A 27,008-nucleotide genomic window follows, 5' to 3' on the forward strand; every position below is an offset into this window, starting at 1 on the left:
GAAAAAGCTGACGAAAAGATTTTTGAGTGAAAAGGCAATTGAACATGGTCAATTCACTGATGATCCAATAGTGGGCTCTCTTGCTTTGTTTCTAGATCCAGTAGCAGTAACCAGCCTTATGAATATTCCACCTCATTGGATGATTAGTTCTAAGTAACACTGGCTGTAAATTACATTAGCTTTCTGATATTGAGCACTGAAACATTTAAGCGGTTTAATTAGCCTGATCTTCAAATATTACTACCTCTTTCATACCTTTCCTTAGTGTTTTTGAAGTTTTATACAGTTTTTTCCTTCTGATGTCAATATATAAGGATGAAACTATCTGTATACAATACTATCAGGTGTATTGTCTATATAGAGCATACTTTACACAGCCCTAACGCTTTCAAAACAACAGCAGACATTATTAGCCGGTAAAAACGCAGCAAACTAGCAGCTATAAAATTTATACCTTGAGGAGGCTTTAGCTCTAAAAGAAAAAAAAATCCCTGAAATGCTAATTTTTGTCATATTTAACAGTGAAACAAAAATAAACTAATGTATACATACACCCTAGACCATATTTGATACAATGCTCCTTAAGTTGCAGGGAAACCACATGCATTGTTGCCATCAACATCATCAGTCATTCTGATATCTGACCACTCATCTCATCAGAGCTGATAGTTTATTAAGGCTGGTTGGTTTCCTGGCACAGACTTGCCTTTTAAGCATAGTCAATACACTTCAAGTGCATCATTCAAGGCCCAAAATGGAACTGATATTTATATCAACGAGGAGGGCTTGTGACCTTCTAAACGTCACTATACTTTAGGTACTTTTGATCAAAAGTACCAGCTAAGCTCTGGGAAGTATCTTATAGTTTCCTCTAAAATATCTGATAAATTCCGAGAAAGTTTCTTTAGTAATTAATTCAGGGAAAGTGCAGCGTTTATTATGCAGTGCTGTCTTGTTTTTGTTTTGTGAACAGTGGCCCACTGCTTGGCTTTCTTTATAAAACATTTGAAGGAATAGTTTGAGTTTAAACATTTGGACGTTTTAAAATGTATTGTAGACACTCCTAGATGTAAACTAAATTATGAACAAATGTTTGCTTGAGCAGCTGGGTGTACGAAAAGAAAGATTTATATTTTATAAAATGAAGTAGGATAAGAGATAACTGAAAGGGAAATAACAAAAGATGGCAAAACAAGTAGTTTAGCCCAATATATATATATATATTTAATCTCTGTAGAGTCTTGTTGAATAAAAACCTATTTAACGGGTTTTTAACGAGACAAATTTCTGGACGTTATTACGACAACTCGCGTGAATTCTCGCGATAACGTTGTCAAGGGGAGTGTCAAATTCCAAGAGTGAGGAGAGGAGAGGGGAATCAGAGAGAGAGAGGGGCGCAAGGGTAAGTTTGTAAACACTTTAAACTTATAAACTCATCAAAGATATGTCGACTTCTTTTACCTGTTATACATTTTCTCTCGGTCCGACTCATTTCGGTGCTTGTTATAGACGTGTGTTCATGTTTGTGTAACTGTCAGAACTGTTAGGTTGCAGCTTCAGCGTCTCATTCGGACCAACAGGCTCGCTGCCTTGCACTCAAAGTGTCATTCCGCTAACTATCTAACATTAGTCGGTGGGGTTTCACCCTCTATAACGCCTTTTTAAATGCATAGTTTGACTTTTGGCGTAGTTAAGCGAGTGTTGGTGTGTGTTTGTTGTCAGAACAGAAATTGTTAGTATCGTTCTTATCACTTATTTTCAATGTGCGCTCGGCCTGTTGGTTACGCTAGCCACAGCAGCTAGCCATTAGGCTTCTTTTTTTTTTTTTTTTTTTTTGCGAGTATACGAAAAAAAAAAAAAAAAGTTGATTCGGAGCTTTTAACCAATTAAACTTGGCTCGTTGCTGTTATTGACGGGCCCCAGAGGCAATGTGCGAGCGAGATGCCCATGACTGACGCGCTGGTAACCAATCGCTGCGCAGAATAGGCGGTTTAGTTACGGGAAAAGGGAGGGCTAACGCGGAGAGCCAAGAAGGTAATGGAGGCTAAAAGAGAGAAAGTTTTTCAAGAGAGTCAGCGCTGTCTGTAAAGAGGGAACTGCATTTTGTGTGGGTCCTTCTGGATTCAGTTTGACATGTTCTACTTTTGCAAGTCTGGATCTCGGTATGGAAACATCGCCGTGTCCGTGAGTTGCGATTCTGACGGTAATTTGCGTCTGCAGGAGGAACCTGAAAAGAACTGAACGTCTCAAGATGCAGTGGCATCCACAGCATTGCAATCTGAACTGTCGAACGCCCGACGATCCGTGTCCCGACGCATGTCAACACCCCCGTTAGGAATGTAGGTCATGTTTTTGGCACAGTTGTACCTCATTCCATCACATAGGAGACCCTCCAGTCTCTTCAGTCTAGCAGAACCTTATGACCCACTCACAGATATGACATGCATGAAGGTGTGTGCAACATAAAAGTAAATTCCAGGTCTTGGATAGATCTTTGACTACAGGCCACAAAGCTAAACTTCTATTTTAAAGGAATGTAAATGCGCATTTGTTTCCTGCTTTATGTTTGTATTGTAGTAGAAGGGAAATTTCACAACAGTTTGGTTCAATTTAGTTGGCACTGCTTCTAAAATTCAATTTCAGAATACTACCCTTCCTTTATTTTGTATTGTCCTGATCGCATGGCATGGATTTAGATTTGGTTAGTTGTGAAGGCATGGGTTTAAGGTTACGTTTTGTTCCATTTACTAAGTCTTGTGATTGCTGACATAAATACATACTGGCTCCTGCGCAAAGCCAACCACAATCCAAATCTCTAGTATCATAAACCCCTAGACCTCATTAGTGATCTGATACAAATCCATGATGCAGTACTTAAAATGCTTTTTGAAAGTATTTTTAACCGTTTAAACTTTTTCGCGCTTGGTCACATTAAAACCACAGACTTCATTGTAGCTTTTTGGAGTTTTATGTGATAGAAAAGCACTAATATAGGGAATAATTGTGAAGTGACAGGAAATTATGTGCCGTTTTAGAAAAAAAAATCAAAAAAGTGTAGCGTCTGGACTTTGACTGGGCCATTCTAAGAAATGAAAATGCTTTGATCTAAACCATTTTTTTTGTAGCAGTGGCTGGATGTGTTGTGGTTTTCCTGCTGCAAGTTCAACCTCTGCCCCATTCTCAAGGCTTCAGGTTTTCTTTAAGGATTGCCCTGTATTTAACAATCCACTTTGACCAGCTTCCCTGCTCTCCTTAAAGGAAAGCATCCTCGCCACCATGAAGTTTGTCACACTTTGGATGATGTCTTGGTTTTCCACTCAGCCTTTTGCATGTAGGCTGAAAAAATTACAACCTTTGACCAGAGCACCTCTTTCCACATATTTGCTGTGTCCACTACAAGGCTTGTGGCAAATGCGATGTCTTATGGATTTCTTCTTGCCACTCTGCATAAAGACCAGATATGTGGATTGTGCAACTAATAGTTGTCCTGTCTTCTCCTGCTTGAGCCGTGGCTCTGTGCAGCTCCTCCAAAGTTGCTATGGGTCTCCAGGCTGCTTCTCTGTTTAAAGTTCATCTTGTCTCCTTGAATAATGCCCGTCAGTTTAGATGGAGGGCCAGGTGTCTGTAGGTTTGCAGTTGTGTCATACGTTTTCAGATGATGGACTGAGCAGTGCTCTGTGACATGCTCAAAGCCTGGGATATCTAACACTGCTTTTAACTGCTCCAGAACTTTATACTGAATTTAAATCATACAGGTGGACTCCATTTACTAAATTGTATTTAGGCCTTTTAGAATAACAGGCCCGAATGCCAACCACACCTCACTTTTCTCTGTTTTTATTAAAAATCTGTAAACTGTGCAAGTTTCGTTCCACTTCACAATTAGGCACTTCCTTTTGTTGGTCTGTCACCCAAAATTCAAATAAAATGCATGGAGCTTGTGGCTGTAATATGACAAAATGTGCAAACGTTCCACGGGTATGAATACTTTTGCCAGACATTTTAACTTCTTTCTATTTTTCCGTCCTTCTGTCTTTACCTCCTTTTTTTTTTTTTTGTGGGGTCTCCCCTGCCCTCTGGCAATTTAAGCCTCAGAGTCCGGCGTCATGGCTACAGCGTGAGCTATTAATACAGTTTGTTTAGTCAGTTTCCTAGCAGGCTGCATCAAACACTGGCTGGCTGTGGCTGATTATAGCCGAGACTTGTTCCCCTACACCTGCTGAGTTGGAGAAACCCAAAGTTAGAGGTGGGGGTCGCAGCAGCTCAATGAGGAGAGAAATTCGGGCCCTTTGAGGCCCTCCATGTCACCTTGGATGAAAGGAGGCAAAAACAGGTGGACTTTATGTCAAGGCCTGTAATGAATATTGATGATGTGCATTGACAGACAGTGCAGTAACTAGTAGATTGATGGATTGTCTCTCGCAGTACGGTAGGAGTCTGCACTGTGAACTTCTTAGATTACTTCCAGAGTTGCCTCAGTGAGACGCAAGCGTCAGCGACGCATTTACCACAGCATTTATTGCGATATGTGTAGGAAGGGAGTAGAGTTACAAATATCGCTGCAGTTTTTGAAGCTCTTGCTTAATATAAATTAATTTAAAGCAAATTGTAGCGTTATATTGAAAAGTGTTTTAAACTGGTCTGAATATTGGTCAGTGTAGCTCCCACAACAAATGCTATCTTCCACTTCAGTCATCTGCAATTTATGAAGGACTTTCCACAAAATCACATCCCACATTTTCTGCTGCTGCCAGCCGGCCAAGTTAATGTCTAGCATGTCTTCAGTAAGATGTAAACTCTAAAAATCTGTTCCCACTCCTGACGCCAGATGTGTCTGTTTCTCCACTCAGTCCACACCCTTTGTATAACGAGCTAGGTGGAGTATCTCGTTTGCAGACGAATTTCTGTGCAAATAGACTCGGTAAATTGGAGGCAGTTTGTGAGGCCCCCCTCCTCCCGCCCGTCACCGACCTGTTGCCTCTGCTCTTCCTATAGGAGGTCCCCCGAGCGACCATATTGTTTTTGGCTTTTTTTTTTTTTGTCCAAAGAGGAGCAGCTTTTGCTTGCAAATGTGATGCAGAAAACTTTGGCCTTTACTTCTCAAGGAGCAAGTTACATGTTCAGCGTCGTGTTCCAGCACAAGCTTTAGTAATCATGTGTTGGCTCAAGGGCAGCCGTCCTCAGCGGAGCGAGAGATGGCAGGGGGAAGGAGGAGGAAAATTTACTGACTTCAACACTGGGAATACTTTCAGACATTTATGCCTGGCCAAAGTAATGAATAATCTGTCCCATTATATAACGTTTGGCAACATGCTTAACCCATATATTAGGAACAACAGGAATTTATGTGGTCAGTACCTCAGTGATATCACAGTAACGAGGCCTTCTAGTTATTTGGATATCTGCATCTCTATAAACGGATCATAACAGAAACACAGAGAAGAGGCCATATTTAACATCGTGGAAGCTTGAAGTTAACATGTATATTTTCCACATCATAGTATTAGTATCTCCGCTTCAAGCTCGTCTGTCTATATCCGTGTTGGTGGTTTAATACGTAAAACCACACCTGATGCCGATCGGTGGCAGCTGCTTTGTCAGTGGGACAGGGTTGCATAATATCTGCCAGACGTCACTTTGGGCCAGCTGAGAATGCTAAAACATTCATGTCCACCGCCGGGCCACCCCCCCAATTTAATTTGAATGAGTTCCTTTTTTTTTTTATATTTTATTGAACTTTTCCAGTTTCTCTTCACAAGTAGTTTTGTCCAGCTGTGCAGTGCGGCGCAGGGTGGAGCTGCTGATAGAAGCAGCAGCAGCAGGCCGCGCTCATTTCTAGTTTGGCACTACAAGAGGAGATACCGAACAGGAGCTTGTGCACGTTTAACTCTTTACAAGAACATCCAGTCAGAAGGAGCAGGATGAAGAGATCCGTTTGAGCTCTGCAGAAAGCTGCGGTGTTTCCTGTGGATTCAAGCACCCAGCAGCTCCTTCTTTATTTGTCAAGTCATGCAGTCTGGAGAAATGGTTTAAACTGTGATAGAAGCACATCCTCAAAATATATCCTTAAATTAGTTTAAATGCAACAAAAAGTAAGCCATGAAGGAAATAATTGGTGCTTTGCATTGACCTTAATAAGGAAGTCTTTCGTTGGTGTAATCTTGTTTGAAAATATTACATTTTATTTAATAATTTGATAATTGAATCCAAACCAAGTTTACAGTAATGGCATTGTTAAGGTTGTTTTGTTAGCTTTACTTCCTCAGCAGCAGTAAATTAAATCTCCTGGCAAATTCAGATCTCTAGCCAATCAATTGGGACATGTCTCATGAACATATAACCAGAGATACAGTGATCAGCCTTTTCCTGATCTATAATAATTTCCACTTTTCTTGGAGCTGTATACTTGCATATTTAAATTTTTGAAGATTCAGATCAATTTTTGTATTAGAATCAGAATCGGCTTTCTTTTCCCGGTTTGGCTCCACATTGCTTTCAAACAGGACATTTTTATTTATTATTATTTTTTGTTTCAGAAATATAAAAGATAAATAAAAATATTTTGGTAAATATGTATGTATAGTGTTTTTACAAAAGAGGGACATAGTTTAATTGGGTGAATGTGCATGGTATTGAAGGAAAGCCTCATGTGGAGGAGTTTAAGTATCTCGGGGTCTTGTTCATGAGCGAGGGAAGAATGGAGCGGGAGATCGACAGACGGATCGGTGCAGCTGCCGCAGTAATGGGGGCGCTGAGCCGGTCTGTTGTGCTGAAGAGAGAACTGAGCCGATTTACCGGTCGGTCTACATTCCTACCCTCACCTATGGCCATGAACTTTGGGTCATGACCGAAAGGACGAGATCCCGGATACAAGCGGCTGAAATGAGCTTCCTCCGTAGGGTGGCCGGGCACTCCCTTAGAGATAGGGTGAGGAGCTCTGCCATCCGGGAGGAGCTCGGAGTAGAGCTGCTGCTCCTCCACATCGAGAGGAGCCAGTTGAGGTGGCTTGGGCATCTATACCGGATGCCTCCTGGTCGCCTTCCTCGGGAGGTGTTCCAGGCACGTCCCACCGGGAGGAGGCCCAGGACACGCTGGAGGGACTATGTCTCTCCGCTGGCCTGGGAACACCTTGGGCTCCAACGGGAGGAGGAGGTGTCTGGGGAGAGGGACGTCTGGGCGTCTCTGCTGAGTCTGCTGCCCCCGCGACCCGGTCCCGGATAAGCGGAAGACGACGAGTACGAGTGTATGGTATTGATATATATATATAACAAATAAATCAAAAATGTGCTGCAATGTCATCTTGATAAATGTAGTAGTTTTGAAATATGTTTATGCATTAAAGCACGAGAACCTAACCTTTACAATTCTTTTTTTAACTCAAAAGGGCTCCAAGACATGCTGATGGTTGCTGCGTTTTAAAGAGCGACTAAAGTGGGAGTTCTTAGTTTCTGATTTTAATCAGTATGGGGAATTAGACTTTTTTTTTTACAATTTGTGACGTGCTGATCAAGGAAAAATTGTCTTATTCGGATCTCTGGCAGATAAAGTTTTCCATTCCTGCTTTTACTGCACACACATTTACTTTTCTACATTGTCTTTTTTTACTTGTACAGATTGCATGTGCTTTTTCTACTAATGATAATAATCATAATAGAAATTATTATTATTATTAGTCTCATTCTCCTTGAACATAAAAAAGTGGATTTTATCTGACTTTTTCCATCAATGTCTTGTAGCTCTGTACATTAAAAGACTAAGGAGAGGACATATACAATTAGGTGCAATATAATCCATGGGTGTCTGGGTATTCTTTCATTTTAGATATTTTTGCTGTGAATTCACAAGGTAGTCTTTATAAGTGGAAGACTAAGACAGACAGCTGAATTGGAGCAGGAGATGCTGAATGTGGGTTTCAACAAGCGGAGGAAAGGTTAGATGGTGCTGGAGAGGTAAGCAGAGGGAGTGGTCATGAGAGAACGAGGGATTGGAAGTGAACTTAAGTGAGATTGAGTAAAAGGTAGCAGGAGACGGAGCTGTGTTTGTGTAAACGGTGGCTGTAGTTCCTTACTGTAAGCAGCTCCTCATTGGCCAGCCTGAAGCCCCTCTGTGTGAAAGAAATATCACCAGGGAAACTTCTTCTCGCTGCCTCTGTGCATGTTTTCCTCCGTGCCAGGGTTATTTTTAAATAGCGTTTGGCTTCCTGCTCAGACTGAAGTCTACAAGCCGCAGCATCCCTGTTTTGTTGTTTTAGGGCTTTGCCAGTTCAGACATCCAGAAAAGCTCGCTGCAATGTTCTCTTCTTCTCCTCTCCCACAGTTTCATTGCAAGCTCTTTGCAAAAATGGGGGACGACAGACCTTTTGTGTGCAACGCTCCCGGCTGTGGACAGGTAAGACCTTTCCTTTTATTTGTGTGTGCAAGGCATGTCTCTTTACCCGTTTGTGCTCCTGTGTATTTAATCTTTACTGCTTGTGATAGAAACTGCTCTACTTGTTTTATAATTTAAGGCTAAAAAAGATTGATGATTTGGAAAAGACGCTTCCTTTGATTGGAGTTTGTTGTTTTTCCTGAAGTGCTTTCTCTTTGCCAACATAAGCAAACAGCCTGTGATTTATGTAACACTTTTAACGAGCAACGCGTTAGTAACTCACTACCTCGCACGCTCTTGTGGGACAATGCTGTCTCCTCCATGCTGTGACTCACTGAAAGCTCCAGTGAGCAATCAGAGCGCAGTTATTGTTTCAACCTGTCACTGCTGAGTGCCTGCAGACACAGTTTTGAGCTGAGGCAGTGACTCAGCTGACTGCCAATAGTACACTCACATGCAGCTTACGTGGTGTATGACTGGGTCTTGGCTTCATATAAAAAAAAGGAAGAAATTATACAAACTCTGTCATAGGACTCATGATTATTCAACATAGGAACCATCATGTTTGAACAAGGGTGTATTTAGTTGTCTGATGCTGTTTTTTCTTGGGTGTGATATTCTCAGATCCTGTTTCTAATCATCTCTTCTGGTGTCTGAAGAAATCGTACATATAGTTATAAAAGATTTGACCTGTACATACTTCGTTGCTTCTCTGATTAGTAGCCATCTGTTGTATGTGGCAACCGAAGCCATTTAAACCAACAACCAAACATGCATTTTTGATAAATAAGTCATCTGTCTGTCTTGTCATGCATCATAGATGCCAAGGGACTCTTGTCTTTTTTTCTCTGACAAATATCCTCGATGTAAATCAGTTTGTATTTAATTCATGCCATTATTAATTTAGAAAACAGTTAAAACGGCAGGATGGAAAGCTTCCAGTGGAAGCTTTTCAAGTCAAAGTGACGTTGATGACAGTCCAGGCCTACAGATGTGGCTCTGCCGGCAGTTTCGTTTGAGTGTCAAACTAAACATGTTTGGAGTTGTATTGTTGTGTGAAATGCTGGAGCACTTTTACATTATCACATCATCACCTCACCCCTGGGTGTAAGCAGGTCTAGCTTTAAAAACGTTTTCTTTTCTAACCATGTGTCAAAACAACGTCTTTTATTGCTTTCTGGTTGCCACATTTTTCACCAACTCTTAATATATTAAGTCATTATGCAATCCACTATATCAACCATCTTTTAGGATTTGTTGAGTGTAAGCATAGAGGTGCGTCATATATTATTTGTTTTATTTTGCTACTTATTTACTAATGTTGTTATATTTAGGGATGTCCCAGCACATTTTGTCCCGATATCCTTCTGAGTCATTTAATATCGAGTTTTGCCGATACAAAGTCCCTATTCAATCCTTCATTAAAATCAAGGCCATGTAGGGTGCCATGAAAAAGTATTTTTTGCTTCTTTTTTTTTGTGACATCTAATGTTGCAGATCATCAAAACAATTATAACATACAAATATAATCCTAGTAAATAGAAAAAGCTGTTTTTCAATGATGATTTCCTTTCATAAGGGGAAAAAGTTATCAAAACCAACAGGTTCCCATGTTAAGTAACCCTGATTAATCACATGTTCTGGTTCCGTTCTAGTATCGACTTGGGTTGTCATGATGCTTAAATGTCGAACTCAATGCTGATAGGGGAAAAAAAGTCTCTTTTTGATGCTGCATAAACCTGTTTTAATGCATAGGGTTCTCTCTGATTAAGATCAGAAAGAAATCCAACCAATTATAGTGTGACAATGTTTTTATTGTGTTAAATAGGCTAAAATCTGCAAGAAGAAGGCAATACAGAATATATTTAGAAAATTGAACTGTTTAAAAGGGTTTTTCTGCATAGCAACACAGTAGACAAGATGGCACTTCATTGAAATGTTTATATTCTTTATAGATACATTTTTCTTGGATTTAGTTGTGCCATTAGTTGAAAAACAGATTTTTCTTTTTTTACATTTAGAATATAAATGTGTATCTGGTAGATTGAAAATGTATTAGTTTACTATTAGCCAGTAATTCCTTTTACTATTGACCTTAGGATTAATGGGGTGGGGGAAGGCTATGTGCTGATTATTTTGTCCTGTTATAATTTCATATCAAACAAACAGGCCGCTGGACGTTTCCCTGCATGAATTCGTACCAGCAGAAGGACGCAGCGGTGGCGCGGTGCTCACAGGGTTGTTGGGGGAAACATACCCTTATGGGGGAACTCAGACGGACTGAGTAAGCTTTTAAAATGTAGGCAGATGGGGTTAGCTTGTGCCATCCCAAATGTTTAATCCTTCATTGTTTCAGATACAGGAGAGCCACTGAACGTTTTCCATCCCTCTCAAACATCTGAGTCGGTTTTGTATCCCCAGCTCTGTTGCACAGGTAGCATCAGGACCCATGGCATCATTCTTCTTTCCATGTTAGTCTGCCTCATGGGCACGGTTCATCTGAATTTGTACTTTAGTTTACTCTAGTTGGTATTGTCTGACATTTAACTTTGTTTGATCTGAAATATTAAAATATCACAAAAATGTGCTTCAGATTAATGGTGTGTTGACGAAACGTAAAGAAAAATCGTTTTGCCTGACTGACAAATCTAGCAGCTTGAACATTATAACATTTAGTGAGTAATATTTCAGCTACGCTCTACATACTTCACTGTGATCTAATAACATTTGGTTAAATAACAGACAGGAAGTAAACTCATTGATAAGAGTGAAAATCCTTAGATTGTTTAAAAAAACCACAAAATTCTTATTTAAAAAAAATGTTAGAATAAATAAGAATAGAAAGAAAGAAAAGACAGCTATATTTTGTGCTTCTTTCCTCTTTGTATGTAATTAGAAAATGTTATTTTTCACAACATTTTGGCTTTTAGGGCTTTCATGAGATCACTGGTCAGGAATCTTGATTGAGATAAGGCTTTATTTATTCCAGATTCAGGCCACTGGCTTCTACCATTTGGCAAACTTATCTTAACTGTAACATATTTTTATAAAACTATACAGTTTCATTGAAGTCCTAAACCCTTTAATGAACACTATAGTATCATTAGGAAAAGGTTTAACAATCATGACTTTGATGATTTTTCGTTCCACGTTTTTTGTATCTGAATACCATTAGCTTTATTTTAAACGTTTTCAGAGGGTAATGATATTGAAAACCCGACTGAGGTCAAAATATTCAGTGTAAATCTACAATGAATATTCATACTAAAGAAGTCTAGCTAAGTTTTGCATTTTAATAGAAAATTGCTGTGGAACATTGACTATTGGTGCAGCTGAAATTTTAAAATGTAAAAGTACAACAGGTATTCAAAGTTGGCTAAGTCAGGGACTCAGATACTCATCTTTTAAAAATGTGACTGGGACCAAGGTCCAATATGTGGTGAAATGATGGTGAAATCTCTTATTGAATTAACTGCAGAAAAATAATATATTATCTGGCTGGAAAAAAAAAACTGTCGGATAAAATTTATGACAAACTGGCAAAACAAAATGGAAACAAAATTCAAACATCACAAATGACTGGATTCAAAGGTTTCATATGGATTCTGGCGCTTGTCCCTAAACAGCTTTAAAAGTCCAAACCAAAATCTTTAATTCATCCAAGAAGATTTTGTTACAACAAGCAAACAGTGAATTGGAATAATCCTGATGTGAATGAATAAAAGCGTGCATAAAGTTATAAAAGCAAAATCTAATCAGAGATGTGGCATTAACACTCAGAAAGCAGAACGAAAAGTTACACCGATATTCTTAACACGATTTAGCAAGTAAGCCTTGGTGACTGCAAGTATTGATCGTCAAGAATCTGTCGGGTTCACAGAAACAATGACTTCATTTTTCCCTTTGTTGGAGAAAATTCAACTCATAATGGAACAGGTGCTCAAAATGTGCTAAAGTGGAAGCAGGTATGATAGAAACAATAAGCGCCCCAAAACAGAACCTTGTGGCACACCGAGAAATAGAAGAACACCCAAACTTAGAGGGAGCCACTGAAAATAATCGCTCGGAGATGAACCCAAAACACCCATCCTGTATCTCAGTCTGTAGGACATTATGTGACGATCAGTGGAATCAAAAGCTGAGGTCAGGTCCAAGAACAGCTGAACAGTACGTGTTCCTGCATCTCCTCGTTTATGAGCTCTATGAAAGCCTGAGGTTCTGTATGAAGCTGTTTTGTTTTTAAAGTCTAAATTTTATATTTTATGAGCTTTTAGGACACTAAAAGTGTCACTGTGGTGATTTTTATGTGCGTTAGACACATAACACTCTTAACGGTACAGGATCTTCATGTCCAAATGCTGTTTTACTGCTGCCCTTTACAAGCAACAGTTGTCTACCAGGAACATCTGAATCCTGCTCATAATAGAACAAGGGTGATTGACTTTTGGCTTTGCACAAGGTTTTTCTCTTACCAAGTTAACAACAACAACAAACCCCCCTGAATATGGTGCCCAGTATTCATTACATCAGGAAGGTAATCCTAGCTGCTATTATCTTAGCCAGGGGGATTACTTGGAGATAGTTTCTCCTGCAAGATCTAGTTGTGTCGTTCAAAGGAAAGAGACAGATGAGACGTGTATCAGTGATGCTTTTTGGTTGGGCTAAAAATAAAGCTCCTGACACTAGGCTGTGTTTCCACTGCACTCTCCTGACTGAAGTCGCAACTGTAACACGGCGCCCGAAAATAGGCTGCAGGGAATAGTGAATATGCTGGTGCCAGAACCAAGATTATTCCTCCTACGTCTCTGAATGAATCACAGAAGAAGTTCCATGTCACAGAGGACGCTGTCCGTCCCTTCCTCTATGCGTCTAATTTGTCTCTGCATCAGAGCTCCTATAGCTCCTACTGCGATACCTGATGGGAGGTAATATAAGGGCCGGCCGTAGTTTATGTTGTCCCTATGCTTTACACGCTAAACAAGAGTGACATCAGTGAGTTGAACTGTTCACTTTTTTACACCATTAAAATAATATCAGTCATTTCAGCCCTCATCCCCACTCTTTGTATGGGATTTTATGTTGTTTATGTAAGGATATGTGAGCCCACGTCTTCAGGCTATAATGAGCAAGAAACTGTATAGTACAGATCCAGTGTTCTTTGTGGTTCTTGTCATAATCTTTACTCAGTTGGCTGCATGTGGTGTGCTACATCTGTGTGTGATTATTGCAATTTGATATCTGGATTACAGTAATATGGGCTGCCTCCTTGAGTCACAGCTACAATTATCTGTTGGCTAATTCATGTAATATTCTCATGTTTCCTCTTCTTCTCATTGACTTGCTCCAGAGGTTTACCAATGAGGACCACTTGGCTGTACACAAACACAAGCATGAGATGACGCTGAAGTTTGGACCAGCCAGAACCGACTCTGTTATAATTGCAGGTACCTTTTTTTTTTTTTTGTTGTTTATATAGTGTGCAATATTGTTTTCAATTCAATTCAAAAATACTTTATTAATCCCAAAGGAAAATTAAATGTTGTTGTAGCTCATTATTTAAAAAAAATTATTCATTATTATTTTAAAGTCATTATCCATCTTTTAGTTTTTTATATTCTGCTTCCGAGAACCCAAACCTTTTTTCTTATCTTTTGGAATGAGCAAAACCTATTCAGGTGTGTATTTTTCAGATCCTGTGTTTTAATTTTTTTTTATTTAACTATCTGATAACCCGTTTGATGTCATCTTGAAGAATGTCATAAGAATTAACGCTCCTGCGATAATAATGACAATAAGCTCTAAATAATGATCTTTGCAATGCCAAAAACCGACAGTATGATTGAGATTGGCTTTTACTGTTAACTATTTTTCCACTGATGCTTCCATAATCAACTGTATGGAGGGATAGATTTATGGCGAAAAAGGCTGCAAGAAATTGTCAGTTTTACCATCTTCATAATAAATGCAACTAAAAATCGAATTTTAAGTTTATAATCACCTGTTCCCACTAACCCGTATATCATTTCAACACAAAAAGGCTCCTAAACTCAAGGAATAATTATTGTGATGTCGACACCAGTGCTGCACAATATATTCAAATCTGTCTTCATCGTAACGTCAGTGTGCGCAGTATTAATATTGCAAATATCTTAGCTTGCAGTAAATATTAGCCAATCACAGTAATCCCGTGCTTTTCACTATCTGGTGTCTGTGATTGCACCAAACCTAAATCAGAATGACAAAAACACTATAGAGTCATATCGTGATCGTGGCATTTACCAACATTATCGCATGTTTTCATGGTTTCAAGCAGCCATAGTCTTCCCGTAATGGACATTTCAGGAGTCACATTCATCCATGTTTTTGGATGAATGTGACTCATGTAAAGAACGTGATCGGCTAGAATATATTATATGAAAATTAAGAAGTTAAATTTAAGTCGCACGTAGTAAAATGAAATTTGAGGTATCTCAGCTAAAACTGTAAGTTGTTTGAGGATTTTTTTGGTGCCTGAATTAATCAAATCAAAATAAAGCAGGTTTAGCAAGATTTCTCAGGATGTTTAAATACTGAACTGGACATGGTTGTTCGGATCTCTGCAAAACATTTTCTAAACATTTCCAGAAAAAAAAAGAAAAGAAAGAAACGAGTAATGATGCAAGGCTTTTGCACAATACTTTAAAAAAATACCAAACAAATGTGTCTTTATAGTAAATGTTGAGAGTTAATCAAGTGTGATAGTTTTAATAGTCATTTCCTTGTTTGTCGTTGCTCTTTCCCAGATCAAACACCGACCCCCACTCGTTTTCTTAAGAACTGCGAAGAAGTCGGACTGTTTAACGAACTTGCCAACTCTTTTGAACAAGACGAAGATGACAAGAAGGCCAAGAACTCTGTAAGTAAAAACACTGGGAGGATGTCTGTTGTGTTTATGGTCATCTCTGCATGTATTGCTATGTTCAGACACCGGGGACATTTCCTACAGACTCCAGTTTAGTGAAAAAAACGTCTTTACTTCCCTCTTTTTATCTCTAACTACTGAATTAAAAACTACAGCTTAAAATTCCTGTGTTGCACAGTTTGTTTTTCGCCTCATTAGGTTTTCAGTTATTGCAGAAGTCTGCTAATATAATTTTAAACAGATGCATTAATAGTTAAAAATGGTGTTTCATGAAGCCAACCGTGACAAGCAGATTTGTATAGTAAATACCAACTTCCTTTTTTTTTTTTTCCTGTACCTTATTGGTCATGTGAATTTATTCTGGGAACCTTTGTTACTTCACAGGTTCCTGCAGCCAACTCTGTGGCTTTGGACATGAGCCGGCAGACACCATCAAATGTGAAGGTGAAACAGGAGGCACCTGTAGAGGTCGACTCCTCACCTCCAGGCAGCCCTGAATCGATATCTGGGAGATCGGACAGCAACCAGGCACCACTGGTTAGAGGAAAGGTAGATGAAGAGATGAGTGGGGAGTAAATAAAAATTACTTCATTTGTTATTGCTGCTTTAGCTATATAACATTTGGTGTGTTTAGGATATTGGTTTTGTTTTTTATCTAAAATCACATTAGTGTGGAAAAAATATTTATGTGATTTTCATAGCTGCATTGCTCATCTTCTAGGACACACCACCAAGGAGTTCAGCTCCCACTCCAACTATTGTCCGCCCAGGTTCTCTTCCCCTACACTTAGGCTTTGATGCTCTTCATCCCACCATGCCGTCACCCACCTCTGTCATCACACAGGCACCACCTTCAAATCGCACTTTGGGGTGAGTAATATTAAGCATCCTACTTCTGATTAAAAATGCACCAATGATCATTTTGTAATTTTCGACCTCTAATTTTTGTAAAACTTTGACCTGGTGATACCGATTGTAGCCGGTTGTAAATCCTCTATTACCCCTTTTCCACCACTCGGTGGAGCTTGTTCTGGTTCCTGAGTATCATTTATGAAATGGTAACATGTGGTTCAGCTCGGGCACCGCTTTTCTGCGCGAACCGCAACGTCACCCATGGGCGGATCGAAGCTTCAGACAGCAGAGGCAACAAGTAGAACGTATCGTATAATTATTATTTATGTTTGCAAAAACACACTAAACACGCGTTTTATAACTACTCGTTTCCGTTACACTTGCGGATGCCGAACATATGCAATGAAATGTACAAACCATTGTTCTTGCACGGAGTCGTTGTCTCCTTTTTCGTATTAACTGTAGTTTATGGATGCTCTCTTTTTGCATTAAAAGCAACATTGTGCGCAGCTCAGTAAGCTCCCCTGTCTCGCTACCATGTTGTGTAACGCCATTGTTGATGACTCATGCTTGGTTCCCAAAACTGGTGGAAATGCGCTTTACACTAGAGCCACATCAGTCCCACGCACAAAGGCACACACAATCATACGCCAATATGCGAATCATTTGGCAACTTGGAGTTCAGTGCCTTGCCCAGGGGCACATCGACATGTGGCAGGAGAAGGCAGGACTCAAAGTTTTACAATTTTAAATTGTAAAAGTTAATTTAAAATTAAGTTTTAAAAATGAACAATAATGCATAAAAAAGCCACTCATTCCTCCTTTGACTTTTGCCTTCAGTGAACCAGACTTTCTTTTTATGGTTATTTTTCCTAAAGATTCTCTTTTTATTTCAGTTTCTGTCTAATCTATATATCTGACAGTTTGTGTTTTCTTTTGTCAAGTAATTTAAGATGGAGCTTTTGTCCAGCTGTGGTTTTAAATGGGCCTAATTTAAAAGATAAACTGATCTTTAAATAAGAGGAAACTTTTTAGAGAACTACTTTTGAATTGTATCCGTAGCTACTTGTTACTGTAAGTCTGTTGCAATTTGCAAATGTGTAAAAAAAAATTTAAGTGCTATTAAAAAAAAAAGGTTTGACAGCTTTAAAATAGTAATTTTGTAACGAGGTGATTAAAAAAGTAGAAAAAGACTTGACAGTAGTAAAAAGTCCAGCTAATAGCTATTGTTCCCCCTAAATTGTTGAAATGCAACTTATAAAAGCTTTCTCGTATTTGTCTGTTATTTGTTTTTATAGGTCTGACTCTTCTTTTGTCTTTTACTCGTCCAGTTATGTTCAAACTTCTAAGACCACCCTAGATATGATGGATAGGTTCACACTTCTGCTTATTAGATGACTGTATATTAAAACTAACTCATGCAAATATCTACTTTTTGTTCCTGTTGTCTGCTAATAGTTCACCAACTAGCCATTACCCGATGATGATGCTGCCCTCTGGTCAGGCTGTACCTGTGCTCCCTGGTCCTGTCCAGATACCCTCTGTCATTAACGTAAGCCAGACCAGCAGCTTGTCTTGTATCGCCTCATCTTTAGAGAGAAAAAGTCTGCTATGTTTAATTTATGTGAATATATGCATCATGTCTGACTCCAGCTTGCTCGACCCATGTGTATGGTACCCAACATTCCTGGAATCCCTGGTCCTCCTCTGGGAGGCAGCAGCAGCGGCTCCAACTCCCCCTCTGGCTACAGCATCCACTCAGAGGCCAAGATGGTCAGCACTAAATTAGCTCTCTATTTTAATCTATCTGTCTTGTCCACATCCTTACCCTCCAGACTTTGTTTGCTTTCCCTTACTTTGTGCATCATTTGACGTTGTACTGCAGTAACTTGTTCATTTGACCCTTGCATGCATTGCCGCAATTTGCGGCAAATATCTGGGGTTACAGAGCTAAAAAGTAAAGGCTGCTGCCTTCTTTCGGCATTTTCAGCAAAACTGAAGAGCACTTGTGTCCTTGAAAGCTTTGGCTGTTTTGTTTTTACCAAAAGGATTACTGTATATGTAAATAGTTATTTTTCCTCCTAATAGGTTGTGTCCCTTTATCGGCTTGTTTAAGCTGCCTGCTGGTAACAGGAGATCACAGAGCAGCATCATAATCTTGGTGTATCTTCATCAGAAATCTTTTCCAGGGACATGTAATGCCTTAAGAACTAAATCCTGATAAGATAGATCACCATGTCACATGAGCATGCCTAAGAAAACAAACCTTTTTATATTCACTCCCCAGAGAATCCATTCTATTATTATTATTATTATTATTATTATTATTAAACCTTTATTTATACAGGTAGTCTCTCTGAGACACAAGTTCTCATTTGCAAGAGAGGCTTGTTAGAACAGCATTAACAAAATACGTTGTCAGATTGTTTAAAATAATATATAAGATTAATAATTAAGAAAAAGAAATTAAGAACAAGATCCAGCACTTTCTGACATTGTTGCAACGTTTTTTAAACGAATAATCTAATCTGACAAATTTTTATGTTTCTTTTCATGTTATTGCCGTATAAATAAACTTTCATCACACAGCTCGCCCTGTACCCTACTGAAAACAACAATGTTTCTAAAACGATGTTATTATTTTCGGGTAATTTTTGCAGAAACCCTTAAAAATACTATCCAGGGCTTCTTTACGGGCGGGCCAGTCCATAGCTTCAATGTCTTCATCTTGCAGGAACTGCTGACACACTCCAGCCACATGAGGTCTATCATTGTCCTGCATTAGGAGGAACCCAGGGCCAACTGCACCAGCATATGGTCTCACAAGGGGTCTGAGGATCTCATCTTGGTACCTAATGGCAGTCAGGCTACTTCTGGTGAGCACATGGAGGGCCTTGTGGCCCTCCAAAGAAATGCCACCCCGCACCATTACTGACCCACTGTCAAACCGCTCATGCTGAAGGATGTTGCAGGCAGCAGATCGTTCTCCACGGTGTCTCCAGACTCTGTCACGTCTGTCACATGTGCTCAGTGTGAACCTGCTTTCATCTGTGAAGAGCACAGGGTGCCAGTGGCATATTTGCCAATCCTGGTGTTATGTGGTAAATGCCAAGCGTCCTGCACGGTGTTGGGCTGTGAGCACAACCCCCATTTGTGGACGTCGGGCCCTCATACCATCCTCATGGAGTTGGTTTCTAACCGTTTGTGCAGACACATGCACATTTGTGGCCTGCTGGAGGTCATTTTGCAGGGCTCTGGCAGTGCTCCTCCTGTTCCTCCTTGCACAAAGGTGGAGGTAGCGGTCCTGCTGCTGGGTTGTTGCCCTCCTACGGCCTCCTCCACGTCTCCTGGTGTACTGGTCTTTCTCCTGGTAGCGCCTCCAGGCTCTGGACACTACGCTGACAGACACAGCAAACCTTCTTGCCACAGCTCGCATTGATGTGCCATCCTGGATGAGCTGCACTACCTGAGCCACTTGTGTGGGTTGTAGAGTCCGTCTCATGCTACCACGAGTGTGAAAGCACCACCAACATTCAAAAGTGACCAAAACATCAGCCAGAAAGCATCGGTACTGAGAAGTAGTCTGTGGTCCCCACCTGCAGAACCTCTCCTTTATTGAGTGTTTCTTGCTAATCACCAAAGATTTCCCCCTGTTGTCTATTCCATTTCCACAACAGCTGTGAAATTGATTGTCAATCAGTGTTGCTTCCTAAGTGGACAGTTTGATTTCACAGAAGTTTGATTTATTTGGAGTTATATTGTGTTGTTTAAGTGTTCCCTTTATTCTTTAGAGCAGTGTATTTCTGCTCATATTTTTCCGCCTAAGTTGTTTCCACACATATTCAGCTACAATATAACTACAGGCTGTGTTCTGTTTGTATCACATTTAAATGTTTGTAGATCTTCCCCTTACAGCAATACTGCATGCAGTCGGACGTCATATGACTTCAGCTTACCTGGAAAAACTCTCTTTCTTAGTACCTAGCAATGGGATGTTTCTCGTTTTCTCCTCTGATGTTTACTGGAATGATGGCTATAGGCCAGGGTGTCCCTGCTCCAACACAGCTGAATTATTGGCTGTAGTCCCACTTCAGTATTTAGTTCTGCAAAAGACTGATAATGCACCATTTAATGGATTCAAGTTAGATCATCTAAAACATGCAGGACACTGAAGTTACACACCCCTGGTATAGGCTGCGCTGTAGGTGCAGGCCTGGTGGAGCTACGTGGTGGATGACGTACTCAAAGAACTCTGATCGATGGCCTTGTCTGTTGCTGGTTGCTTGATTTTATCTTGATTAAAGAAAGTTGTTATCCTGTAGGCAACAACCATTTAACATGAATTTGTCTGGCTGCTAGCTGTAAATTGAAGGTTTGACATGAACAATAATACTCATGCTTTAAAGCCTACATATTTAAACCTTCTGTGCTTTGACCATTTTCACAACGTTGAGGCCTCTTTGTTCATATTGTCAGCTTGCTATGTGCGTACAACCGTCTGTACTTGTCAGTGATGGCTCTCATCAACTGTTTGTTTTTCCCTTTAGCGTCTGAAAGCAGCGCTGTCGCAGCAGAGCCCATCAGGGCAGAATTTGGGAGCCATGGTCATGGGCAGCAGCCCCATGGTACCTCAAAAGGCAGAGCAGAGTCAGCTGCTTGTCCAGCATCCAGACGCTCCATCGCCTGCACAACCTCAGGTACTTTTTGCTTGCTCCTGACTGTGCTGCTGTTCTCTTTAGGCTTGAAAGTTAAAGAGAACTGAGTGGAAATTAATCTTGTGTGATGAAGGCTAAATAGCCTTTAGAAGGTATCAAAATGTCTAATGCGCTTAGATGACTATAATGTGTTAGTTTTAAATACTGAAACTATGAGTCAAACTTCCCTTTTCTGTGTTTTCTTTCTTCCCCTCCCCCTGCCCGTCTGTCTGATTTTTTTTTTTGACCTCTCGCCATTTCTCTCCTCAGGTATCTCCGGCACAGCCTACCGGTGGGCGTCGACGGCGGACGACAGACGATGACCCAGATGAGCGAAGGCAGCGCTTCCTGGAGAGGAATAGGGCAGCGGCATCACGCTGCAGGCAGAAACGCAAACTGTGGGTCAGTTCTCTGGAGAAGAAAGCCGAGGAGCTCAGTACACTCAACGTCTCACTTTCGGTGAGTGGGCTTGAAGTGGGTGGAAGAGGGATGAAAGCTTCTTAGAAATATCAGTTTACAGAAGTTAAAATGTTGCCAGACTTAAATCCTGGAGCAGGTAAATCTATTTTAAATCCCCTTAAGCAAAACATACATACAGGTCCTTCTCAAAATATTTGCATATTGTGATAAAGTTAATTATTTTCCATAATGTCATGATGAAAATTTAACATTCATATATTTTAGATTCATTGCACACTAACTGAAATATTTCAGGTCTTTTATTGTCTTAATACGGATGATTGTGGCATACAGCTCATGAAAACCCAAAATTCCTATCTCACAAAATTAGCATATCATTAAAAGGGTCTCTAAACGAGCTATGAACCTAATCATCTGAATCAACGAGTTAACTCTAAACACCTGCAAAAGATTCCTGAGGCCTTTAAAACTCCCAGCCTGGTTCATCACTCAAAACCCCAATCATGGGTAAGACTGCTGACCTGACTGTTGTCCAGAAGGCCACTATTGACACCCTCAAGCAAGAGGGTAAGACACAGAAAGATATTTCTGAACGAATAGGCTGTTCCCAGAGTGCTGTATCAAGGCACCTCAGTGGGAAGTCTGTGGGAAGGAAAACGTGTGGCAGAAAACGCTGCACAACGAGAAGAGGTGACCGGACCCTGAGGAAGATTGTGGAGAAGGGCCGATTCCAGACCTTGGGGGACCTGCGGAAGCAGTGGACTGAGTCTGGAGTAGAAACATCCAGAGCCACCGTGCACAGGCGTGTGCAGGAAATGGGCTACAGGTGCCGCATTCCCCAGGTCAAGCCACTTTGGAGCCAGAAACAGCGGCAGAAGCTCCTGACCTGGGCTACAGAGAAACAGCACTGGACTGTTGCTCAGTGGTCCAAAGTACTTTTTTCGGATGAAAGCAAATTCTGCATGTCATTCGGAAATCAAGGTGCCAGAGTCTGGAGGAAGACTGGGGAGAAGGAAATGCCAAAATGCCAGAAGTCCAGTGTCAAGTACCCACAGTCAGTGATGGTCTGGGGTGCCGTGTCAGCTGCTGGTGTTGGTCCACTGTGTTTTATCAAGGGCAGGGTCAATGCAGCTAGCTATCAGGAGATTTTGGAGCACTTCATGCTTCCATCTGCTGAAAAGCTTTATGGAGATGAAGATTTCATTTTTCAGCACGACCTGGCACCTGCTCACAGTGCCAAAACCACTGGTAAATGGTTTACTGACCATGGTATCACTGTGCTCAATTGGCCTGCCAACTCTCCTGACCTGAACCCCATAGAGAATCTGTGGGATATTGTGAAGAAAACGTTGAGAGACTCAAGACCCAACACTCTGGATGAGCTAAAGTCCGCTATCGAAGCATCCTGGGCCTCCATAAGACCTCAGCAGTGCCACAGGCTGATTGCCTCCATGCCACGCCGCATTGAAGCAGTCATTTCTGCAAAAGGATTCCCGACCAAGTATTGAGTGCATAACTGTACATGATTATTTGAAGGTTGACGTTTTTTGTATTAAAAACACTTTTCTTTTATTGGTCGGATGAAATATGCTAATTTTGTGAGATAGGAATTTTGGGTTTTCATGAGCTGTATGCCACAATCATCCGTATTAAGACAATAAAAGACCTGAAATATTTCAGTTAGTGTGCAATGAATCTAAAATATATGAATGTTAAATATTCATCATTACATTATGGAAAATAATGAACTTTATCACAATATGCTAATATTTTGAGAAGGACCTGTATATGGATGCTTGGCTGTTTCAAATTATGGCCTTCAGCATTGGCATCTTTTTCATTTCTTGTTATACTATGTCGCCTACCAATTAAGTAATAATCAGCTTGATTTAAATTTTTTTCATTTCAGAGTGAGGTTTCTCTGCTGCGAAATGAGGTGGCACATTTGAAGCAGCTGCTGCTCGCCCACAAGGACTGCCCTGTAACCACCCTACAAAAAAAGACTGCCTACTTGGGTAAAGACCGGATGTGGAGTAGTAAGAAATTAATATAAGACTAATTAAGTAAAGCTAGTTAGAGCTCAGAGGCTGTCACAAGCCTGCAGTTGTTTAACGTTTGACAAAGATTCAGTTTAACTGACGGTGCTGCAGTTTGTCTAAGAACATTTAAAAAGGCACTTGGATAAAAATCACATACGATGCCCTCCACACCTGTCGGTAATCCTGGCTTTTTACATATCTTTACATTCTTAACATTTTAACTTCATATTTATGATTTATTTGCCTATTCCTCGGTTACTTTATTGCAGCGTCTGATCAACTGAGATAAATATTCAGATGTTTTGACAGAAAACAAAGACAAATTGTATTTAGCTGCATGTAAATTCAAATCTGTTATTTAGTCAGAATGGTGTGCATTCAGTTGTCAAACTTCATTTAATAAATCTGTCCCGTGTTCTTGTTTTTTTTTTTTTTTCTGCTGCTGCAGAGGAGAGCCTAAAAGAAACCTCGGAGCCGACAGGTTCACCGGCCCCGGTGATCCAGCACAGTTCTTTGGCCCCCAGCCCCTCTGCGGGTCATAACGGCCTAAGCACAAGGGCTGCAGCCGAGGCCATGGCCATGTCAGTGCTTGCAGGAATGGGTCAGCAGCACCAGAGGGTCGAAGGTGGACCTTCTCACATTATCATGGCTGCACAGTCTCAGTCTGCTGCCAGATGATGAGCAGCACCACCACTGGCCCAGACTTGGCTCATCATCCAGGGGTAGAAAAGACTCCCACCATTCACAGTCTTTAGGTCCAAATTTCACATCTCCAACCCTCCTTCCATGTCTCCTCTTTTAATCTTCCTGTGGAGCCATCAAGCTGTAGCCTGGAGCTCAGCAGCAGCATCAGCAGCCTTCTGGGAATGGACTGAGACTTTTGGGAGAGCTTCCTGTTAACTTTGCCATAAACTACAGGGGCTGGACTCCGATATCCCTTCCTCTTTGCCTTTCTGCTTATTTCTCCTCACCATTGGTGAAAATGACCCTCTCACCAGACTAAGGAAGAGCGAGGAGTAATCCGCCATTATAACGAACTTCCTATGTGCACAGATTTCAACTCACAGGAGTTACATAAACATTGTTGATCATAACAGATCTAGCACACAGGGCTTTATGCTTTTTTTTCAGCTGGGAATAGTGCCTCGTGCTCCTGGACATTTATAACCATACTCACACCCACACACCTATCACTATATGTCACATTCATCTTCAGCTCAAAAGACGCAGTAACTTCCTCAAGTTCTCCCTGTTCTGATGGTCGACTCCCAGTTAGTCACCACAGTGAGCAAACAGTACCACATCAATACGATCCGATCATGGACCCAAGCCCGTTACCTCATATACATCCATTTATGTTTAAGACCTATTAACTGTGTGTGATTGTATACTTATGTACACCAGAACATAAGTAGTTACTTCAGATTTGACGCATTATTAGCTGTGTTGTTCGCATGTGACCTTTCCTGAGTGTGTGTGAAGTATGTGCAGCTATATATATACATATATATCTATATGTGTTTTTGTCAAATTGGCACATCCTCCAATATTATCTTTACAACCCAAATACATTGAATTGTAATGTTTCTCCTAAATTTTCCATCTAACCTGAAGGGAATTTATCCCCCGCTGTCCTTCGTTACCTTTTAAAATCAGGCCGACCGTTCAGCGGAGTTGTAAGTTGGTTGCCTTTTTCTTGTTTCGTATGAAATCACTCTGACTGTGTTTCTGTGTGGGTCCAGGACTTTGTGTAGCTGTTATTTTCACACTTCTCAGGATGGCGGATCATCCTTGCTGCTCGGTGGCAGTGTGACGAACCCTTTTTCTTCTTTTTTTTGTTATTTCTGTGCTCTTTACCAAACCTAAACTAAGCCATAATCTCTGGGTCTCCAAAGACCACCTGGTACTTGTTCTGAGACAGGAAATAAATGGTCTGACTGTTATTTTGTGTTACAGTGACAGAATCTAGTCTATCACTACTTGCTTCTTGCACTTTGACACCCACACAAACACACACACACACATATGTATATTTTTTGCCTTAAGATCACATTTGTGCCTCTTAATATTTCCTTCTTAATATATAAAATCTGCTAATGTTAAAATAAAGACCCTTGGAGAATTTATTTATCACATTAAATGTAAATCAGCCAATCACTTTGGCTGGTGTGTAACGTTATTCAACAGTTTCATTATACTGTTTCATTAACTTACTGTTTTGACAGTGGATAATTTGGAAAATACTTGTACTTGTTTGTCATCTGGTGGAGAAACAAAGAAAATACCTTTTTGTAGTAAAGGCTTTAAGAACAGAAGCATCTAAAATGTTTATTTAGAAATCATTTTAAGATATTTAACTAAATGTCAATATATTTTTTTGCATAAACACAGAAATGTGGTTTTCCTGTTGTCCACGTTCACTTCTGTCCTCCTTTTTGTCTGTTATGATCATATATTTGCAAGATTCTATATCTGAAAAGCAACATATTTCTCCTTTATTATGATCTTTTGGTATGCACTAAAGTAAGAGTTTATCGTGGCTTTGTGTTTCTGGGTCACGTTGGGTCACGTTTGTGCAGCTGTTTGGTTTCCCAGAACAGATGTTTGTTCATGACAGCTTTTTAAAATTTGTACTGTAGATGTGAATGGGGAATTTTCTCACCAACTTTAAAACTTTATGCTCCGACTGAACCTCTCATCCTACAGTCCCAGTGGCAACCTTACCATTTGTTGCTTTCCATGTTGGCGCTATATTTAGCCAGCAGTCCCATATAGATGATTGTTTATATGAAATGAAAATTTCAACTAATATAGCGCTCATATTTTTGTTTCATTTGTGTGATGGGCACCTTTTTCTGTCCTTTACTGTTCTTTGTTGTTGTGCGGTGTTGTAAACACTGTACAGCCTTTCTCATACTGCTTTGATTGTACTGATGAACATAGACTAATTTCATTTAACACAGTTTGTTTTAATCAACTTGTATTCTCTACAGAAGAAACTTAGACCTTTTTTCAAAAAGAAAAGTCACCAACTTTTTCTAAATCTTTAGGAGATGTCTGGTCATGTCTTTTGACTGTCTTTGTCTAACTTATTTTTTTAAATTGGTCAATTTACATTTTGCATTTTAGTCTTTGGCCTTTTGAATATTCAAATTGTAAGGACAACACCAGTAAATAGAGGAAAAACAAAGTAACAGTTTCACATTGTGTATTCCTATTTTTTTCACTCTCCCTTTCTTAAATGGAGGACTTCAGAAACTGTTTTATTGTACATATCTGTACTATATGAATATATTTACTTTTCCATGCATGTCCAAGTGGAATACCATGAACACTTTAAATTGCTGCAGTTTTAATTAAAGAAACTACATCCTCATGAAATCAGTTTTTTCTTCAGTTAAATATTTTAATGTCAGTGACACATGTTGCTATATTTTTTTTTTATATTTTAACCTTTCTAATTCATTCATATTTTATGATTTAGCATTAACTTTCAGCTACCAGACTCCTTCGCAGTGGAGCCAGCTCCCAGTTTTTGTCTGTGACGCCTCATCTACTTTAAAGACTTTGTTTAAAACCTTTCTTTCAGGTAAAGCTTATATTTAGAGTGGCTTAGATTATCCTGAATAATCTATAATTATGCGTCTATAGGCTTCTGCTGCTGGTGAACTTGTAGTAATGGTTTGTTCCTGTAAGGAAGCCAGTATTACAAGGTTTCCATAGCAGAATGAAGAC

At 40.1% G+C, this 27,008-nt stretch overlaps 1 protein-coding gene across 3 annotated transcripts; it reads left to right on the plus strand.

The window, feature by feature from the left end:
- Nucleotides 1-1,343: 1,343 nt before the first annotated feature.
- On the plus strand, nt 1,344-26,654 carry atf7a (activating transcription factor 7a). 3 transcript variants are annotated; one of them, XM_047376733.1, is made up of 12 exons: nt 1,344-1,402; nt 8,317-8,388; nt 13,715-13,811; nt 15,150-15,262; nt 15,653-15,817; nt 15,990-16,138; nt 17,579-17,672; nt 17,774-17,893; nt 20,668-20,817; nt 21,085-21,273; nt 23,144-23,270; nt 23,722-26,654. In XM_047376733.1, the coding sequence occupies exons 2-12, from the start codon at nt 8,341-8,343 to the stop codon at nt 23,949-23,951; spliced, it is 1,482 nt and encodes a 493-aa protein (XP_047232689.1). In that variant the 5' UTR covers nt 1,344-1,402; nt 8,317-8,340; the 3' UTR covers nt 23,952-26,654. The 3 variants fall into 3 exon arrangements, with proteins under 3 accessions (XP_047232689.1, XP_047232697.1, XP_047232680.1); XM_047376741.1 differs by lacking the exon at nt 1,344-1,402 and adding an exon at nt 2,020-2,339; XM_047376724.1 differs by lacking the exon at nt 1,344-1,402 and having other exon boundaries at nt 8,298-8,388; nt 23,144-23,249.
- The last annotated feature ends 354 nt before the right edge of the window (nt 26,655-27,008 follow it).

The sequence above is a fragment of the Girardinichthys multiradiatus genome, chromosome 1 (assembly GCF_021462225.1).
Source record: "Girardinichthys multiradiatus isolate DD_20200921_A chromosome 1, DD_fGirMul_XY1, whole genome shotgun sequence".
NCBI lineage: Eukaryota > Metazoa > Chordata > Actinopteri > Cyprinodontiformes > Goodeidae > Girardinichthys > Girardinichthys multiradiatus.

Bases quoted from the DNA above. Each gene is read 5' to 3' on its own strand.
- atf7a (XM_047376733.1), top strand. From the start codon at position 8,341: ATGGGGGACGACAGACCTTTTGTGTGCAACGCTCCCGGCTGTGGACAG. The intron at 13,812-15,149 runs GTACCTTTTTTT...GCTCTTTCCCAG, and splicing joins CGACTCTGTTATAATTGCAG to ATCAAACACCGACCCCCACT. The intron at 15,818-15,989 runs GTAGATGAAGAG...CTCATCTTCTAG, and splicing joins CACCACTGGTTAGAGGAAAG to GACACACCACCAAGGAGTTC.